Genomic DNA, 22,068 nt, shown 5'->3' on the forward strand with positions numbered 1-22,068 from the left:
GGCGGTCGTTGGGACCCTGTCACGCAGCAGCTATTCTGATGATTCAGACCTCAATAGAGGTGTAGTGGTTTCCACCCAAGCGTGCCAACGAGGTCACTCGTCGTTCTGACGTCAAACACAGTGATGCATGCTGCCCAGCAGGACACTAACGATCAAAAAAAGAAACCAGGACGTTTAGGTATTATTGACGATATCGTTGCGGGGGGGCCGGTCGCTGCTATGTGTCATACGTAGTGAGATCGCTAGCGAGGTCGCTGTTACGTCACAAAACCTATAGCGTTTCAGTGATCTCGCTAACGACATCGCTATGTGTAACGGGGCCTTTAGAGACATTACACACAGCCATGTAAGTCAGCAATCCAATCAAAGTTGGTAACCTAAATAAGCAATATGCTTTCTTCTATTTTAATTGGATTCTTTCAAGGAGCCTTTATACAGAGACAATTTAAAATTGACTTTATATATCCTATCCATGGAATGGATTGTCACCATCCACTTTCCATCAGGTAATGCATGCATCTACCACTGATTAGCAAGGTTTGGACCCAAATGTTGCTCCCTGCTAGCATACCTATGGGGTTGGATCTGCTCACCTTGATATATGGTGGTAAAGGGAATCAACCAGCATGATTTTTGTATATAACCTAAAGCCAGTGCTATACTGGCACTAATCATGTTGATTATTTACATACCATTACTGGTCAGCTCACATGTTTAGGTTTTAAAATCCAAGAAGGTAAAGTTTATAAAAGTCATCTTTTTAAGTGACAGCAGCTGAGGAGCAGATAATATCTGTGTGTGCGTGGGGATGAATTCATAGTTATCCCCTCTGTTACAATTAGCATAAATATTATACAAAATCGATGTAACTATTCTCTTCCAGGACCTGTGGCTGTGGTGAGGTCATATCCATGTGACCAGAAGGCCACAAACAGTGGTGGACACCGCGTCATACCCAACTACGCCAGTTGCTACACCTTCTGAGGACTCCCTGCACGCACACTGATAAAGGTCTTCAACTGAAACGTCTGTGCTGGTCCTACAACAACTTCTCAATAAAAGACCACTATGCACATTTATCTTGAGTGCCAAGTTTCTACATCTGCTTGTGTGGATTACGTCAGACTTGCAGGGGTGTTTTTTGGGGTTAAAGTGGTGAAAGGGTGCTTTTTGTCTTTTAATTCAAATAAAGGATTTTTTCAGTGGTTGTGTTCATTTACAGATTAGTAATGTGGGTCTCAGACACGTGCCATCACTAATCTAGGACTCCCTTATTATCCTGATTGCCCTGCTGTGGTGGCAATCAGGATGAGCCGGGTAAAGTGCCGGGGTTATCACATCTGATGGATGCGACAATCCTGGGTGCCTGCTGGCAGATATTTTTAGGCTGGGGCGCCCAATAATGATTGGTATCCCCAGCCTGAATACCAGCCCCCAGCTGTCGGGCTTTATCTGTGCTGGTATAATATGGGGGATCCTACGCCAATTTTACTGTACGATATAGACTCACCCACCGGCGTTTGTGATTGGAAGCCTCAGACACGCTGTCACTCAGCGTGGGGGGAGGGGGGGGGGTGTCCCGTCCCGTCTGACTGCAACCAATCGCAGATGCCAGTGGGCAAGGGAAGCAGTGAATATGTATGAGCCTAATGAGTGGCCTGGGAAGAATGAGAGGCTGCGGGAGCAGTGTGACAGATGCTTCGGTGACTATGAAGCGCTTACTCCTACCTCTGTGTCGGATTCTGGTCCTCAGATTTTACATGGGGACTGGCACCTGGCCAGATAAATCCCCCGCCAAGCCATAGATCTAATTTTAGGCTGATTTGGACAAATAGTTTCAACCTTAGCTGCCAAGTAAATGAACAATGTGGATATTATTCACATGGGCATCATGAAGTGAGGAGTAAAACTAGAAGAGTCACTTGTAGAGAAGGATCCAAGTACTTATAAAAAAAAAACAAACAAACATACTACACAGCATGCAAGATCTAATAAGAAAAGAAAAAAAAAAAAAAATATGGGCTCTTATGGGAAATTTTATTCGGGAGTGCTCAACTTTTGCATGTACCAGCCCGCAACAACACTCTTCCATGTTAGATAAAATATCTGAACTAGCGGCAGCAGAAGGACAAAGACTCTATACAGTTTTTGGTAGCTTGCCTAATGACATTGCTTTTAAAAGGGTGTTTCCTCATCTTAAACATTGAAGGCAAATGTCCAACATATGCAATTACTTTATGATCAATGGAGAGTTCTGTTAATGAAAGGAGAACACACTTGAATGGAGCCAGGCTTCAGTTCTCTGCAGAACTCGATGGCTGAAGACTATTGTTCTGGGGAAAACCAGGAAGTGTTTCACAAGTTACATTCCACAGATTATGCCATCACTTTAGGAAACTGTAAACGGCTTTAGGGTATGTGCCCACGTTGCGTTCTGTGCGGAGAAGAACGCACCCTCTGGCAGACTGGACAAATGTAAACACTGCGCTTGTTAAAAAAAATACGCATCCGAAACGCATGCATTTTGGATGCATTTTTGACAGTGCGTTCCCCCGGCAATTCAGCTCTGTTACATGCTCGCTCACAGCAGACACAGACAATCGTGGAATGAGAATGAACTTCACCCGACTTCATTGTCATCCCCCGGCTCTGTGTGTGTCGCATCCTATGAAGGACTCACCGATGACCGCTAATCCCCTGAGTGACTGAAGTGAGCAGTGCGATCAGCGGTGCCATCACTCAGGTTACCCGCGGCCACAGCTGGAGTCCTCCACCTGAGAGCGGTAGCCGCAGGTAACCTGAGTGACGGCACCGCTGATCACTTCAGTTACTCGGGCGACTTGCTGTCACAGTTGGAGGATCCAGCAGTGGGTAACCCGAGTGACGTCATCGCTGATAGTGCGGCTCACTTCAGTTGCTGCGTGGGCTGACAGAGCGGTCATGGTATGTGGCCGCTCCTGTCAGCTTCGTGTAGCAGAGCTGGATGCGTCGCGGGACCTAGTGTGGATTACATCGGAACTGCAGGGGTATTTGGTGATTAATAAAAAGTGGTGAAAGAAGGTGGTTTTTTTTTTATTCCAAATAAAAGGATTTTCTCTCAGGTGTATGTGTTTATTTACTTTCACTTACAGGTTAATCATAGAAGGTATCTCAGGGAGACGTCTGCCATGATTAACCTAGGACTTAGTGGCAGCTATGGGCTGCCATTAACCCCTTATTACCCAGATTGCCACCGCACCAGGGCAATTCGGGATGAGCTGGGTAGAGTCCCTGGGCTGTCGTATCTAATGGATGTGGCAATTTTGAGCGGCTGCTGGCTGATATTGTTAGGCTGGGGGGCTCCCCATAACGTTGAGCTTCCCCCCCCCCATCCTGAAAGCGGTGTGGCTTTACCCTGGCTGGTATAAAAACTGGGGGGGGGGGGGAGAACCAGTTTTTTTATTTATTTACTGCACGATATAGACATGCCCACCGGCGGCTGTGATTGGTTGCAGTCACACGCCCCCACCCTTGAGTGACAGCTGTCTCACTGCAACCAATCATAGCTGTAATTTGGGAGACAAAAGGCGCAATAGGGTCTTACCCGATTTACTGGGTGAAAAAGAAAAGGAGTAGTGCACTCACCTGATCGGGTTGTGCCAGTCACAACCCCTTTATAGACATAAATGAGTGCTTTGGTGGTCCAGCAGCGGCCCCGTTTAGAATGTGGTATATCAAGGTAAAAACTGGAGAAAAACTGGTTTCATACCACGCTAAAAACCACAAGCGTAAGTGTAATAAAACAATGTTCTTTTATTTAGGCAATTCCTACGCGTTTGAGACATATCCGCCTCCTTACTCAGGGGAAAAAACAAAAAAAAACGAACCTCTTTTTTCCTTTGAGGAAGGAGGCGGATATGTCTCCGAAATGCGTAGGAATTGCCTAAATAAAAGAACATTGTTTTATTACACTTACGCTTGTGGTTTTTAGAGCGGTATGAAACCCCTTTTTCTCCAGTTTTTACTTTGCAACCAATCATAGGCGCCGGTGGGCGAAAGCAGGGAATAAGATAAAATAATGAGCGTCCGGCATTTTCAAAAGAGGAAAGTCGCCAGAGCTTTGTGACAGCTGTGCAACGCTGTGCCAGTGATCGGCGAGTATGAGAGAGGGGGAGAGACCAGATTGAAAAGACCTGTGTTTTGCTTGTCAAAAAAGCATGCGGAACGCAACAAAAATGCAGTCCAAGTGCATTTTGGTTGCGTTTTGACCCACACCATTGATTTCAATGGGTGGAGAACGCAGCTACAACGCACAAAAGTAGTGACATGCTGCTTTGTTTGTCCGCAGCGATTTTTGGCATCCAAAATGCTGTGTTTTAAAAGCGCAGCGTGCGCATTGAATTTTCTGACTTCAAGACTTTGCTGGGGAAGCAGAACGCATGCAATTTGGCACTGAAACACTGCAGTTCAAAACGCAGCGTTAACGCAGGAAAAAAAATGCAACGTGGGCACACAGCCTTAACCCCTTAACGACCGCGGGCCGTAAAATTACGTCCTAAATGACATAATCTTACTGCCCGCGGTCCTCCGGCGGAGCATGCCGCGATCGGCACACATCTCAGCTGATTTTCACAGTTGAGATGTGTGCCTGCTAGGCACGAGCAGAATCGTTATCAGCTCGTGCCGATTAACCCCTTATATGGCGCTGTCAATACATGACAGCGCCATTATAAGCGCGATTGCGGTAAGCATTTACTTACCGCCCGAAACCGGAAGTCACGTGACGCGATCACGTGACTCCCGATAGTTGTCATGGTAGCACAGGGTCATGTGATGACTCCTGTACTACACATGACTTTGTTTCACTTTCGCTGTGCCCGGGGCACAGCAAAAGAGAAAGACAGCGTATCTGCTGTTTACAGCCTTCCAGCTGTGATCAGCAGTTACTGCAGAGCGATCGGAATGCTGATCGCAATAGCCCCCTAGGGGGACTAGTAAAATAAAAAAAAAAAAAAGTTAAAAAATAAGTTTTAAAAAATAAAAAAAAAAAAAAACCTAAAAGTTCAAATCACCCCCCATTCGCCCCATTGAAAATTAAAGGGTTAAAAAAATAAAAAATATACACACATTTGGTATCGCCGCGTTCAGAAACGCCCGATCTATCAAAATATAAAATCAATTAATCTGATCAGTAAACGGCGTAGCGGCAAAAAAATTCCAAACGCCAAAACGACGTTTTTGTCGCCACAACTTTTGCGCAAAATGCAATAAGAGGCGATCAAAACGTAGCATCTGCGCAAAAATGGTACCGTTAAAAACGTCAGCTCGAGACGCAAAAAATAAGCCGTCATTGAGCCTAAGATCCCGAAAAATGAGAACGCTACGGGTCACGGAATATGGCGTAAAACGTGCACCACTTTTTTCGGACAAACTTCCGATTTTTTTTTAACCCCTTATATAAAAGTAAACCTATACATGTTTGGTGTCTACGAACTCGCACTGACCTGAGGCATCACACCCACACATCAGTTTTACCATATAGTGAACACAGTGAATAAAATATCTCAAAAACCATAGTGCTATCGCACTTTTTTTGCAATTTTTCAGCATTTGGAATTTTTTTGCCATTTTCTAGTACACAATATGGTAAAACTGATGGTTTCATTTAAAAGTACAGCTCGTTCCGCAAAAAATGAGCCCTCACATGACCATATTGACTGAAAAATAAAAAAGTTACGTCTCTCAGAAAAAGAATGGCGAAAAAAAAAACGGAAAGCGAAAAATCGGCCGGTCGTGAAGGGGTTAAATAGCTCCAGGTGTTCATACAGTTTATTACTCTTAAGGCCCTGTCACACACAGATAAATCTTTGGCAGATCTGTGGTTGCAGTGAAATCATGGACATATTGTTCCATTTGTACACAGCCACAAACCTGGCACTGATTGTCCAGAATTTCACTGCAACCACAGATCTGCCGCAGATTTCTCTGTGTGACAGGGCCTTTAAACTAGTGATCACATTCCTGCTCCTTGACTTATACTGACCTCTCCTGTGGCACTGCAAACCAGTATTCAGGTTGTTTTCTTTTCCTTGCGTACTGCTGCACCATTGCTGTAGTCTGGGTAGCAAATGATTTCCTCATTGGTTTGCCCACCTTAACACACAGAAACATGGGAGGGATCTTGCTCTTTTCTTCCTTGGATGGCAACATATCTAGAAGAGAAAAGAAATCCAGATTTCATATTGGATTTTGACAGTTCAGTTCCTCTTCCAAATAGTAACTTTCTGAACTATAAGGCCCTGAGCGCACGATGCGTTTTTTGCCGCAGAAAAATGTTCATAACCTTTCTGCAGTCAAACCGCAGGGACCAACCCGTGAAAGAGGGGAAAAAAAAAAAAACAACACACACACACACACACACACACAGATTTTTCTTAAGAAAAGTTTATTTTCTAGTGTGCACATAGCCTTTAGGCTATATTGATGCAAAACATCTCAGCACTTTCACTAGTAATCCTACTTTTGAAATATATATTAAACACACACACTTTTGCAATCTAGTATAATATTGTACTATACATACAAAAATACACTCAGGAGTGCAGTTCTGTCTTTTCCCTCCTCGCTTGTGTCTGGCTGTAGGACAACTGATGCCTGTCTGCACCAAGACAAAATATTCTTAACCTTTGCCACAAGCGGAAGACTAAATTGTACTGAAGGAAAATTACAAAAAAAAAAAAAGTTTTCTTCTGTTTCTCAGGATCATACAGAAAACGCTGTTGTGGGAAATTATAGAAGCACTAGGAATCATACAAGGAGGCTCAAGCTAGGTAGGAAGGAGCCTGAAGGATCTGATCGCTCATACTGTAGTTCTTATAAAAAGATAATAAATATGAATGAATGTCATCCAGGATACAATTAAGTGTTCTCAACTTGTGTTGAACAGCACACTGCTTCACAGCCTTTCCATTCCTTGTTCCTGGGAAACCGGTACACCTTTAAGTGCCAATGCTGGTTCAGTAGCCGTTTACTACTACAGAGTTTCTGCTTGCTACTGAGACATTACAAGAGGTTGACCACTACTTGGACAACCTTCTCCATCCCAGTTAACAGTCCCCTCCAGCGGTACAGACACTGCCTCTCCCTCTCATTGTCATGTCACATGATCCTTGCAGGCACTCAGCTTCTGCTTCACTCTCCCCACTGTCAGAAGCATCACATAAATCCAGAGGAAGTGCGCATAGTAGCTCTCGCTTTCTTCATATGCATGTCATTTGTCCAATGGTGGGAAATATTAAGCCAGCATGGATTAGCTGCAGGGATTTTAGGATTGTCCCCTGACCCCTGGGAAAGGCAGTGCTGACTATTAGACTATGTGCCCACGTTGTGTTCTATTACACAGCGTGTAAGTCACTGCATGTGAGTCTCAGAACGCAGCCGAAAAGCTGCGTTCTGAGACGCATTGTAACTGCACAATTTATGCATTCTGGATGCTTCCAGAACGCACATTTTTGTCAGTGCGGTCCCACTCTGCTCTGCTGCATCCCCATAGACTTGCAGCAGAGTAGAGTGGGACCGCATTGTCAAAGAGCACGGCTGGCCGCAAGACACTGCCACACGATCAGAATGAACTCAGATGAACTTCACCCGACTTCATTGTGATCGCCTAGCTGTGTGCGTGTGCCGCGGCTTGATTTGCGGTCACACGTGAAGGACTCACCTGTGATCACAAATCCCCTTAGAGACTGCAGTGAGCCACGCGATCAGCTGTGTCGTCACTCAGGTTACCGGCGGCCAGCTAGAGTCCTCCACCCAAGACCTGTGGCTTCGGGTAACCAGAGTGACGTCTCCGCTGACAGCGCGACTCACTTCAGTTGCTGCGTGGAGCAGACAGGAGTAGCAGTGTTCTACGGCCGCTCTTGTCAGCTTCATGTAGCAGAGCTGGATGCGTCGTGGGACCTAGTGAGGATTATGCCGGACCTGGAGGGGTGTTTGGGGATTTTAATAAAATGGTGAAAGAGGGTGTTTTTGTCTTTTATTTCAAATAAAGGATTTTTTCGGGTGTATGTGTTTATTTACTTTCACTTACAGGTCAATCATTGGGGGCGGTGTCTCAGACGCCTGCAATGATTAAAATAGGACTTAGTGGCAGCTATGGGCTGCCATTAACTCATTACCTAGATTGCCACCGCACCAGGGCAATTCTGCATGAGCCGGGTAGAGTCCCGGGACTGTCGCATCTAAATTGATGCGGCAATTCCAGGCGGCTGCTGGCTGATATTTTTAGGCTGGGGAGCTTTTCTTTTTTTTTTTAATTTATTTATTTTACTGCACTACATAGACCTGCCCACCCGCGACCGATTGAGACAGCTGTCACTCAGCGTGGGGTCGTGTCTGACTGCAACCAATCACAGGCGCCGGTGGAAGCAGGGAATACGAGATTGAATAATGAGCAGCTGGCATTTTCAAAAGCAGGAGAAGCCGCCGCAGTGTGACAGCCGTGCAGCGCCGCGCCAGTGTTCGGTGAGTATGAGAGAGAGGGATAGACCGACAGAAAGAGACCGACAGAGAGACAGAGACCGACATTGCAACCAAAACGTACAAAAGAAGTGACATGTTGCTTTTTAGAACGCAGTGTCTTGGCAGCAGCCGAAACGCTGCGTTCTAAAATGCAACGTGCGCATGGATTATGCACAATCTTCATAGATTGTGCTGGGGACGCAGGACGCATGCAGTTACGCTGCAGTGCAATATGCAGCATAACTGCATGCAAATACGCAGCATAACTGCATGCAAATACGCAACGTGGACACATAGCATTATTTTACAAATGTGAAACAGATTGAAAGTGGATTCAGATTTTGCAGGACTCATATCAGGAGCCTTAAAGGAGGGGGAGGAGAGCAGATCACTATAGGATAGACATAAATTGTGCGGAGGGGGTGGAGAAAGTGGCTGTGATCTTTAGAGTTAACTCTTCAGACTTGAATTTAACTACACTCTGCTCACCAGCCAGGCTCTCTCCTAAAACATACAAGCTCTCATATTAGGAGAGCAAAAGCAGACAGACAGTCTAAGTATTGCGTTGACCACCAGCTGGCTCAATGGGGTTCACTGCCGGCTAGCAGGAAGCCCCAGTATCATTGTCCCTCGAGCTGTGGCACAGCATCGCCGACCCTTGCCCTGTGACCCCACTCAAACCCGGTAAGCTTTATCCAGATTAAAAGATGAACCCCTGTTTTAAAAATTTGTTTTCCAAATTCTCTAAATTTTACATTTGTCTTATAATCCTAGGCTTATACACGAGTCAATAAGTTTACCCAGTTTTTTTGTGGTAAACTTGGTGCCTCGGATTATACTTGATGTTGTGGCTGAAGGCCAGAAAACGTACGGTACGCTCTCCAATTTCATATGGTCAGTGCACATGTCCATGTCATAAGGCCTACTTTAGAGTGCCAATAAAATGCATCATTTTCTAATACAGAGATTGCAATGGGTATAACAGAAAACACAAGCTCTCACCTTCTATTGGTCCCTGCATTCTTTTCAGGAGCCACAGTTTCAGCTCAGACTCACTGTCCATTTGGGTTTCTTTCTGGCTGCTGTCTTCAGCTGAGCACGGAGACAATGAATCTGGTGATTCCTCTATGGCATGACCCGACTGTTGCGGCACGGTCTCATTTAAAGATTCCATGGTGGGTTCCTCATTTTGCCCTTTAGATTTCAACTGCATGCAAATTGAGTCTTTCAGTTGGGGTTTATCACTAGCAGTGACACATTCTGAAGGAGCAGATGTGTTTACTTGAGTTGGATTCAAGCAGAGTTCTATATTTTTGGTTTCAGAATTTTCTTTTTCACAAGTCACATCAACAATATTTATCCTAGCCAACAAGTCAGAGGTGAGCGTCTCAGAGGTTTTTTGTACTGGGTCATTGAAATCCACCTTTGTAGAAGCAGCTTTTGGCGTCTTGGAATCATCTACCAAAACAGGTCCTGCATGTCCCAAGTCTTTACAAATGTCAATCTGCTGTGATAAGGAATCTACCAACTCTATGAAGTCCTCTTCTACTGGAGATTGATCAGTTTTTTTGGTTTCAGAATCAAAAATGTTTTCCGAGGATTTTGGTTCAGTCTCTTTTGTGATTGCATCATCAACATTCAAGTGCACTTTGGATAGGTTATCTGCAGTAGTGTTTGTATCTGGAGTTTGTTCACTGGCTACTTTAGCTGTATCTTGCTTGTCTATGCTTCCTACACCAGTAACCCCATTTTGCCTTTTCCCCTTGTTAATGGATTTGAACTTGCTGAATGGATTGATGTCTTTTTCAGATGAGAGATCTTCCCACTCTCCAGGCCTGTACAGAGGACAAAGATCCTTGGGTATATCGCTGTTGACGGAAAATGTTGAATGGGTGTGGAATGGTAAAAATGAAAATTAAAATAAAATTAAAAAATAAAATAGAACTAAAACAGTAACTAAAGAACACATACACCACTTTAAAAAGCATAACAAAAAAAAAAAAATTAAAATTCACAAATGATGCGAATAATAAAGACTGAAAGTATGAACACAAAATATGGCAAATGTGCAGTGAATGGCATGGCTAGTGGTAAAGATCAGAAATACAAAGTATAACTAGAAACTAGATTGTTTCATATCACAATAGGAAGATGGGCAATAACTCCATTACAAACCAACATAAGTTTTTGATAAAACATTCTTTTATATAAAAAAAAAAAAAAAAAAAACCCCCACACACCACAACCCCACACACACAAACATCATTGAAATCCGTAACTACAGGTGAACAATTTATCAATTTCAAGTTCTGCCAATTTAGAAACCAGACGGTATTTCGCTACTATTAGAAAAAACAAAATAACATTTTTGCAAACAGCTTAAGTTGGATTTTGACAATCTTACCGATTTCTGCAGCCTGGTGAGTTATTTCCAATGTTATTTTAAAACACAGAAATGTAATATTAGAATTTAACACTCTCCCAGATCACTCCATACAGCTCACGCAGTCATTAAGTAGGAGCCCAGACTACATACAGAATTAATCGGATACTAGCCGTGCATGGTTAACAGTCAAATGGGGACAATCAGACTGGACGACTAGTCCAAAGGCAAGGCCCCTGCTGATTCCTTCCTGCCGCACAAGGAGATCAGGGTGGGGAGAAGCCACCAATTACTAAGGGTGGCTTTACACGCTACGAGATCGCTACAGCAATCTCATTGGGGTCATGGATTTTGTGACGCACATCCGGCCGCTGTAGCGATCTCGTTGTGTGTGACTCCTAGGAACGATTTTGGATCATTGCAAAAACGTCCAAAATCGCTCCTCGTTGACATGGGGGTCCTCTCCCAATTATCGCTGCTGTTGCTCGGGTGAAGTTGATCCTCGTCCCTGCGGCAGCACACATCGCTACAAGTGACACCGCAGGAGCGAGGAACCTCTCCTTACCTGCCACACGCCAGCAATGAGGAAGGAAGAATGTGGGCGGGACGTTCGTCCAGCTCATCTCCACCCCTCCGCTTTGATTGGGCGGCCGCTTAGTGGCGTCACTGTGACACTGAGCGAACCGCCCCCTTAGAAAGGAGGCAGTTTGCCGGTCACAGCGACGTCGCCGAGCAGGTAAGTGCGTGTGACGCTGCTGTAGCAATAAGGTTCGCTACGGCAGCGATCTCCACATATCGGCATAACGATGCGGGTGCTATCACGCTCGCCATCATCAGCTAGCGATGTTGCAGAGTGTAAAGCCCGCTTTAGTCATCCTAGTTGCATCCTCCCCTACTGGCAATATTAAAAGTATGTTTCTGAAGACCCTTGTTCCTATCTATATCTAATATACACATGCCTTTTTACCATGGAGTGTGCGTTTTTTGCAGCCAAAACCACATTTTTGAGAAGTGCAAAAACGTCATAGTGCGCACATAGCCTTACACTGTACTGAAGTGTGCCGAAATGTGTGAAATGACGGATGTGTGAAACTAGCCTAAAAGGGAATCTGTCACCAGGTTTTTGCTCCTCCATCTGAAAGCAGCATAATATAAAGACAGAGATCCTTATTCCAGTGATGTGTCACTTACATCAAATCAATCTTTTCTCTGCTGCAGATCTAGCAGTTATACAGAGCTCATCACCATGCTGGACTCTACCTGGCAGCATGCCAAGTAGCCCTCCAATTATAAAAATCATAAAATCAGCAGTAGATTATCAAAAACTACACTAAGCAGCCCTGTAAGTGACACATCGCTGGAATCAGGAAATCTATCCCCACGTTATGCTGTTCAGATTAGGTGGTAAAAACCTGGTGACAGATTCCCTTTAAACACAGCAAGTGAAGATCATTAACAATGCTGCTAGCATGCCATTAGTGAACTCAGCATTCACATGCAGTACCATCACCACCACAGCTCAACCATGATGCCAATAGTTAAGTCATTTGATGACTGAGGTAAACGACTGGCTCAAGAGGTGACATATTAGCCTTACTGCAAAGAGCGGTAGGAGCCACTGTATCAAGATCTCAAAAAAAAAAAAAAGTGCAAGAAGAGTTTCCAAGTAGATTTAATGCTTTTCCTGAAATACAATTTGGCTATATGCACAGCAATGGAGCTCACAGTGACAGAGTGTACCAATGGATGTAACCATTTTCTGTGGTGTTGCGATGCAGAGGTGTTGGATTTTCTGTCTCTGGTCACCTGCCACACAGCACACCTCCAATAGACTTCAATGCAATTCACACGCAACATGTAACTTGTGTGTGTCTTGCCTGCAACTCAATGGATTTACAGCAAAATCAGAGTTCTAAAATCCTTTATTTGCCAGACTTTCCAGAGAATGGTCATCGTGTGACATGTCAATGATGCCCCAGCCTAGAGTCAGAGCTGCATTTCCATAAACAGAGTAAAAAGGTGGTTACATACAAACAAACATCTTTTCTCCATGTTTGGTTGGTGTGAAGGAAGCCTCCTTCAGAGGACTGGGCAGCAAGAAGATGACTGGGCATGTGGAATCTGAATTCTGTCATTCTGCCCTCAGGGGGTGACAAGTCTGCCAAAAGTCTCCCAACTGGAAGCACATCATGCTCAGCCAAATCAATGGGTGGGTGGAACAGCTGTTGAAGTTTTGTCAGCAACTTAAAGGGAATCTCATCAGATTTTTGATATGTAATCTGACAGCGGCATGAAACAAGGCCAGAGACCCCAATTCCAGCAGTGTATCAGGTTAATGGGTGCAGCAGTTGTGATATAAATTGATTCTGCATTGTGTATAATGTCAATGCACAATGTAGTGGGCAAGTAGCATGGAGAGACTTAAAATGAAAACTTTAATATTACCAGTGAAAACCACAGGGGGATGGGGGGTACCCAACACAAAAAAGCAAATATATAAGAACTATAAATGTAGGCAAGAGCTCAAACCAAAAGAAAAAAACCAAAAGTTAGCAGTCCATGAAGTTCCATAGGAATCAGATGAGGCAGCGGAACGAAAAGAAACCCTACATACCCCATGTGTTGGCTCTTGCCCTAACAAGAGCAGTACCCCCATGTCGTACAAGTCTATGACTTAAAGAATAAAAATCCCTCATATGCCTTTCCTTCTACCTCAGTAGTGCAGTTCAGGGGAGTGTACTTGTAGGGGGGAGAGGTAAGGCCACAAGTGCTTCCCCCACCCCAAAGTAGAGGAAGCATATGTGTACAAAAATGTGAGTGGGTGTAGGGGAGAAGCACCTGGAACAGAATACAGTACATACAAAATTAGTAAGTGTAATTTAAATATATTCGTAGAGGAGGAGAACAAGGCATTATGTGGGGAGGTGTGGTTTAGAAGCTCTGTATCCTGTTCCAGAGGTTCCTCCCCTACATCTTAGTGGGTGGGGGAGTTGTGTATGATAACTCTTCTCCCCTCACCGACCACTAATTCTTGCATTTTTACATTAGGTTTAATTGGTCAATTGTATGCGGTTCCACATTGTTTCGACAATGCCTTGAGCACTCATTGTGGGTGCACCACCTCTGGCTCTTGGTAAGCCCTCAGAGGGAGGGACACATCTATGGATCAGAGGTGTAATGCTGTTTTGGGCACATGGTTGCCTAGTCCATATAAAAGTTGGTGATATGAGGAAGGCGTTAACCACCCCCAAAATGACAAAAAAAAAAAAAAAAAAAAAAACCACACAACCACAAAACACACTCCATTTACACTGTAGCATTGTGGGTGTATAAAACTTGCATTTAAGCTTTTACCCTGCCTCTGATCAGGTCACCATCATCTCCTTACCTATGACGATAACTCTGTTGCTCATCATCATGATCAGAAGGAGGTCAAAACTTTGCACCGGACATGACATCAGATGTTGTGGAGACAACAACACAGCAATGCATCCAACATAGGAGGATGGGGAACAAAGTCCCACAAAGTGTGGTCGGGCACCCATCTGGGGAAGAAACAATTGTCTGACACGCAACACCCAGGTGGTGCAGCACTCCGCAGACAGTGACCTGTCACTACAGCGCCAGACTTAATCTTTCGAATACTGTGACATTTTTTTGTCCCTTGTGACCTTAAGGGCCCCGTTACACATAGCGATGTAGTTAGCGAGATCACTGAAACTTCACATGTTTTGTGACGCAACAGCGACCTCGATAGTGATCTCGCTATGTATGACACATAGCAGCGGCCGGCCCCCCGCTGCGATATTGCCAATTGTACCTGGACGTCCTGGTTTATTTTTTGATCGTTGGTATCCCGCTGGGCAGCATGCATCGCTGTGTTTGATGCCATAATAATGACGGGAGACCTCGTTGGCATGCCTGGGTGGAAACACTGCACCTCTATCGAGGTCTGAGTCGTCAGAATAGCTGCTGCGGCTGTGGAGTCGGAGTCGGAGTCGTGGAGTCGGAGTCGGAGTCGGAGCTCATTTTGGTGGAGTCGGAGTCGGTATAAAATGCACCGACTCCGACTCTTAAAATATATAATAAATTGGGGACAGGAGTGCAATGCAGAATGTGCTGAATATTTTACTAAATAATAACATTTAGTATAATGCTTATATTTAAGTGAAAAATTTCTTGTAGTACAATGTGAACATCAGACATTTAATTGTTTTTATGATACAATAATCAAGATATTTGGATAGAACATAAAATATTTATTGGAATACAACTTTAGAACACAAAAAACTAATAAATTGTAAATATGTAATATATATATATATATATATATATATATATATATATATATATATATATATATATATACACATATATATACACACACAGTGTATATACACACACAAGATATATATGTAATCTACTGTATATTACATAGTGTATTACATATTTACAATTTATTACAGTTTGTGTTCTAAAGTTGTATTCCAATAAATATATTTTATGTTCTATCCAAATATCTTGATTATCGTATCATAAAAATTATTAAATGTCTGATGTTCACATACACATATTCATGTACTACAATAAATTTTTCACCTAACTAAGCAATATATGTAGGAGTCGGAGTCGGAGCCGGAGTCGGAGTCGGTGCAAGAGAATTTGAGGAGTCGGAGTCGAAGGTTTGGCTTACCGACTCCACAGCCCTGTGCGTAACAGGGTCCCAATGACCACCGAGGTAGTTATACAGATTGCCGTATCGTTAATTAGATCTGTATGTTTGCCAGCTCACTAGCCACCATGTAGCAACATACCAGGTCGTACAGTTGTCGGGATCGCTGGAACTTCGCTATGTTTAACGGGACCCTGCCTCTCCCCTCACAAGTACACTCCCCTAATGAAACCTCTCTACTGAGGTGGAAATGCAGAGATTTTTATTTTTGGAGTCATACATTGCAGTACAACACCTGGGTACTGCCATTGTTAGGGCAGGAGTCAACATATGGGGCCCGACAGGGTTTCATCCTATCGTCGCATTTGATTCCCATGGAACCTCACAGGTAACAGCATTTTGGTTTGGGTGAGCTCTATACATCAATAAGGTTACTGCTTGATTTATAATTATGTATATGAGAATTGTGAGTGAAATGGCAATGGAGGACGACTGCCTATATATATGGGATTTGACCACAAATATATACACAGTGTATTCTTGCCTGGGTACCCACCCACCTGTGGTTTTTAATGGGAGTATTAAAAGGCTATTTAATAGAGCCTCTCCATTCTACTTCCTTATATTCTGAGAGACTGGATTCTGGCAAACACTGGTTGGCATCTCTTAGCAATATGCTACATGTTGTAGTGACAAAAAGCTGCTAAAACCATGCTGGAGGCGGGGGTAGACTGAGGCATGAGGCAGTTTGTCCTCTAAAGAATCTCCTGACAAACCCCCCCTCCCAATTTCTCTTTTCCTTATGACCTGCCAATAAGGAGGTATATAGCTACTAAAATGATAAAAAAAATAAATAAAATTATTGGGAGAGAAAAAACACATTACAAAAGTCAAATTGTGATAAAATTGCACAACTGAAGGGATGAACTATGAGTACACTCTTATGATACCTCTATAGTGCACAATAAATGGATAGGACTGTACTTGCAACTTACGATGGCAATGCATCTTTAATCTTCATGTGTGAAATGTCGCTATAAAGTGCAACAGATACCACTTCTTCCATGGGACAAATAAGTCCATACTCTTCACAGCCATTCTCGATCACCAATGGATCAGATTTATGGGGATCAAACATGACATTGTTGGGAGTGACAATCATGACTCCACCAACAACACCCTGCATACAAAATTAAGAGATTACATTCAGTAGAATTCATTATTAAATCCCGAAATCAACTAAACAGCAATTTAGGGTATTATATTACCAAATTAACCACAAAACCGGTTTCTGGAAAGGGGAAACCACCACTAACTCACTTTCTAAACAGGACATTATCACATACTGAACATGAGCTCAGTAGTAATGACCCACTTGTGGCTTGCCAGACATGCAGCTTTAGACAGATTACTGTGTACATGTGGCACCAGCAAGGTTAGTATTAATAGGGCAAAACAAATAGCAAAGAAGCTACAGCCCAAAAGCCATAATTGCGAAATATATGGTGACCTCTTAGAATTGTAACAAGATTGAAAAATGTTTGAAGGGGGGGGGGGGGGGGGAGGAAGAAAAAAAAATAAACACCCACACCCCACACGTGCCATCACCATTAATAAACATCAAATACCTGAGCGCAACCCACCTTTCCATCTGTTATGTATCTGCAGTTCATTTTCAAAAACTTAACAACAATGGGCTCTTCCTCTTCAGATGTAGAAGATAAGACTCTTTCTATAGGCTTCGTAGCTTTTCTGGCCAGGTCTGCATCCTTTATTTAAAAATAAAAACAAAAAAAAAAAAAAAACAAAAACAGCACAGCCGTGAAAATAGAAGTGTAAATATGAGAGGTATAGATATATTCAGTACAGACCAAAAGTTTGGACACCTTCTCAAAGAGTTTTCTTTATTTTCATGACTAAATTGTAGCTTCACATTTAAAGGCATCAATATATATAAATTTATATTTCACATGGCGCAAAATGCATAGGAATGTTATGTAGGATATAAGCTAGAGGAGATGCCGGCCCAGAGAGGCCCATCGAACCGCCCCACTGATGAGTAGGAAAAACAAATTTTCTCTTTAGAAAGGTTCACTGGTGCTGGCTGCAGCTTATTGAAAGGAGAAAAAAAAACAAAAAAACAAAACAAAGTTGTCCAGGACTTTTACATTGATTGCCTATTCTTTGAATAGATCATCAATAGCCGATAGCTGGGTGTGTGACAGCCGGCACCTCCACCCAGCGGTTCTTGAGGCCAGACGTTTTCAATTGCTTTGCAAGATATCGGAGAAAAGGTCACAATAAGGCCAGTGAATCCTAGCAATATGTCACCACTTTATAAGGTGGGACTCTTTCACACTCCCTCACAGAAGGAATTTTCAGAAGCATTGAATAGGGTTTGGGGGGGGGGGGGGGAGGGGGAAGGGGAGGAATAAAAATATCCAGATCAATGCCCTTTTGGTAATTGCTTTATATATGACATCAATGTGCAAAGGAGGAGTTCAATGGAAAAAAAAAAAAAAAAAAAAAAAAACTGCCCACACTCACTACTGTGTCAGAGGCTTTAGAATTAAAAAAAAAAAAACAAAAAACATTTTTGGACTTTTTTTTTTTTAAGAAAATTGAGTCCTTGTCCAGCAGGGACAGCCACAGCAATCTTTATGGACTTGTCCAGGGCATGTATACATACCAGGATGGTTGGGGTCCAACACTCAGCAGCTGAATGAAAGCTATTTATGGAGCAGAACTGTAGGTCATCAATATGAAAGATCTGGACAACCCCTTTAAACAAGGTGCCCATTTACGATTTTGAACACTCAGCCTAACCATTGTAGTGTGAAGTGCATATTGAGGAAAGGTCACTATGTGCATAATAAAAGCCTTAATGGGTACATTACTATGTACAGGGAGAAATCGGTCTTTCAGCATCAGGTTTGGGGGAAGAGTGGGGAACCAGCATATCATTACTACATCAGATTTAAAAGGGTATTCCCATCCCCAAGATATTATCCCAATAGATTTTAGGTGTGGTAATATTCGCAAATACCTCTAATTAGAAATGTAGTCTAGTTCTGATATAGCCACGTCTCTTACCTCATGTGCAGGCATTTTAGCTTGGGTATCCATGGTTATGACCAAGAGCAACTAACTCCATAAGAGTGGACGTAACCATGGATGACTAAACTGCAAAGTGAATCTATCAACACACATTATAAATATTTCATTTGTTACCATATTGAAGAAAAATATAATTATATTATAATATATTATATATATATCATGTTAATTTACATGTAAATTTGTCAAGGCATGAGACCTTCCCGAGGTTTCCCTGGCCAGCATCAGCCTCTAGCTTGACAGCTCACATCAGGTGCCACGGGCAGACAGCGAACCATCAAACTAGAGTCGGCAGGTGTACAACCTAGAGGCAGAGGCTTGGGAAGTACCATCATGACCAGAGCACTAAAGGTGAATCTGTCATTAGGTTCATGTATGGTGAGGTAAAAGTATGGCCATAATGGTGCTGTTATGCTGATTAATAGATGCCCATCATTAGAAGTTGTGTTTCCATGCATGAAGGCAGGACTGTGGGTTGAGTCTTTGGCTCTGCTATGACCGTTCTGCTGGAGTCTTTATCCTCATCTGGTTTTAAATGTTGTGCCAGTGCTGTCCTCATTGCAGGTGGCACTTGCACAGATTTACCTTCCGGCAATCAAATAAGTGGCACTGGTGGCAGCGCATACGCAGATTTAGATCTCTTCTCATTGGCAAAGATCTCAATCTGCGCATGAGCTGCCATTTTACTGAAGCTTACTATTCGATCAATCTGCACAAGTATCACCCGCAGCTAGGATGGTGTTAAATTTTAACCTGGAAGAGGATAGGGCCGTGGAAGAGCTAAAAACCCTACCCACAATGTACGGAAGCCCAAAACGCAAAACAAAAATAAGGCTACAACGGTCTTGTTGAAAAGGTATCTAACAGCAACCTTAAGGCCATATCGGCCACATAGGCATGCTAATCTTTGTCTTTTGCTGTTTAACTTTTTCATTCATGTGTGCTTACTGACATACCCCATATAATATACCTGTGAATAGAAGTGTATAGTCTCAACAGTCTTCATATCAATGTTGCTTGGATTAGAATTTTTGGTCACAATTCCAGAAACAGCCTTTCATTATGGTAAATAGTGGAGATCTGGAATCATCTCATCTTCAAACATTTATCTATTACAGATGATCACTGACTTTTTTTTTTAATTGTTAACAGACAGTGAATACCTGATTGGGAATGTAATGATATAATCCTATCAGGTATTCACTGTCTGTTAATTAAGTCGCTGATAGCATTTAACATGTTGAACATCCAGTCACTGGGAGTGCAATGATACAATAGTATAAAATCAGCAGTGGTATATAGTGTGTCTGTATAGGTGTTTACCCGCAGCACGTATTTAAGCTGTTTTTTGTAGCATCAGTGAGACATAGTTTTGTGTGATCTCCTTGAATATGTTATAATAGGTGGCTGATAGTTCATAACATGTTAAATATCTAGTCACTGGGAGTGCATTGATATAATCGCAGTATAATCAGCAGTGGTATATAAGGTTTCTGTAAAGGTGGTTACTTGCAGCACATATCCAAACTTTTTTTACAGCATCAGTGAAATATAGTCTTCCATGTGATTCCTTTGAATATTTTGGCGAAATAAGTAATAGTGATAGTGCATTATCAGAGTATATAACCGGTCCCTTGCAGGATCTGTTTTTTTTAACTTTAATATAATAAAAATGTAATTTTTTTTAACATGAACCACTGGTGTGTTTCCTGACTGAGGGGACTAGTTTTCTAAGTTGTTCTAATCTATATCGAGTAGTGGATGAAGTATTTAAGGTGGTTGTGGATTTCCCTTATCCATACAGTCTTTATCAGTGGAGATAACTTGTTTACCAGCTTTATAATGGACACTGCCTTCCTTAAGGTATAGTCACACTAAGCGACGCTCCAGCGATCCCACCAGCGATCTAACCTGGCAGGGATCACTGGAGTGTCGCTACCTGGTCGCTGGTGAGCTGTCAATCAGGCAGATCTCCACAGTGATCAGAGATCAGTCACCAGCGACCCGTGTAACGACGCTGTGCAACCATAGTACACATAGTACAAGTGCTTTGCTTATAATTACCCGATGTCTACCTTGGCTACGTGTGCATGGAGCCGGGTTCTAGAAGCTGCGGACGCTGGGAACCAAGATCGGGTAACCAAGCAAAGCTCTTTGCTTGGTTACCCGATGTGTACCTTAGTTACCAGCATCCGCAGAAGCTGGCTTCCTGCACATTCAGATCGTTGCACTGACTCTCACTGTCAAACAGTGATGTGTGCTTCACAGCGGGAGAGCAACGACCAAAAAAAAAAAAAAAAAAAAAAAAAAAAAAAAGGTCCAGGGCATTCAGCAACGACCGGCGACCTCACAGCAGGGGCCAGGTCATTGTTGGATGTCACACACAGCGACATTACTAGCAAGATCGCTGTTGCATCACAAAAACCATGATTCAGCAGCGATGTCGCTAGCGATGTCGCTTAGTGAGACGTGGCCTTTAGGGTACGTGCGCACGATCAGAATTTGCAGCGGTTTGGACGCAGCCTACCTCAGCTGCGTCCAAACCGCTGCAGTGTACAGTACAAGCATAGTGGAGGAATTTCTAGAAATCCTGTGGCCACTAGGCTTTTTTCCGCAGCAAACACTGACCTGCGGCGCATCTTTCCAGACCACAGCATGTCAATAGTATGTTGCAGAATCGCATGCGTCCTCCGTAGGGAGAACACAAGCAGGAGACCGCAACACACTACACCCTGATCATGGGGTAGCTGTGGTCTCCTGGGGAGGAGACATGCGCCCCCCCCCCCCAGGCAGGACCCGCTGCGTTCTGAACGCAGAGAGTCCTGATCGTGGGCACAATACCATTAGAGTCTACATGTGCTGTTGTACTAGACTAGTTACTCACTAGAAGTTTATCGTACTCCGCATCTGATGACAATGGAGAAGCAAGACTGCCAGGATTTGCATCTTTTACACTGGAATGAGGTTCACAGACTGGAACATAAAGTACCTGCGAAAACATTTTCATAAGAGCTTTTTGTTAGTGGAGCTGACAGATTATTACAGTAAAACCTGAGCAACTGACAGAAGGCATTCTGGTGACGTACCTGTCCCGGCACAATGGTTTGTGTGAAGAGCCTATTCAGTTCCACCAGTTTGTTTGGAGTGATATTGAACCTCAGGGCTATAGAATTCAAGGTGTCTGTGTTCGATGCCTAGGAAGAGTCACAAATTAGTTAATTTTGTGCAAACACTTCTTTAAAAATACGGTCAGAATTCACAATGCAAATACGATCTGTCAGAATTCACAATGCAAATTAAATACAGCACCAAACATGTTGAAAATCCACAGCAAGACAGCTGTATAATCCTGATAATCATTTTCTGCTGTGGCTGGACTCGAATGCAAATCTCATCT

General features: G+C 43.2%; 1 protein-coding gene across 3 annotated transcripts in view; it reads right to left on the reverse strand.

Annotated features, from left to right (window-relative positions):
* The window catches only part of NCOA7 (nuclear receptor coactivator 7), a 217,954-nt gene that overhangs the window by 34,335 nt on the left and 161,551 nt on the right, over window positions 1-22,068 (reverse strand). For 2 of the 3 annotated variants that reach the window (XM_075339939.1, XM_075339938.1), the window contains exons 5-10: window positions 21,758-21,865; window positions 21,556-21,660; window positions 17,198-17,323; window positions 16,550-16,734; window positions 9,502-10,367; window positions 6,023-6,191 (exon numbers count right to left, since the gene is read on the reverse strand). In XM_075339939.1, the coding sequence (XP_075196054.1) occupies window positions 6,023-6,191; window positions 9,502-10,367; window positions 16,550-16,734; window positions 17,198-17,323; window positions 21,556-21,660; window positions 21,758-21,865 (1,559 nt within the window). The remainder of the gene's footprint in view (window positions 1-6,022; window positions 6,192-9,501; window positions 10,368-16,549; window positions 16,735-17,197; window positions 17,324-21,555; window positions 21,661-21,757; window positions 21,866-22,068) is intronic. The other variant, XM_075339940.1, reaches the window with a different exon arrangement.

Source organism: Anomaloglossus baeobatrachus, chromosome 3 (assembly GCF_048569485.1).
Source record: "Anomaloglossus baeobatrachus isolate aAnoBae1 chromosome 3, aAnoBae1.hap1, whole genome shotgun sequence".
NCBI classification, from domain to species: domain Eukaryota; kingdom Metazoa; phylum Chordata; class Amphibia; order Anura; family Aromobatidae; genus Anomaloglossus; species Anomaloglossus baeobatrachus.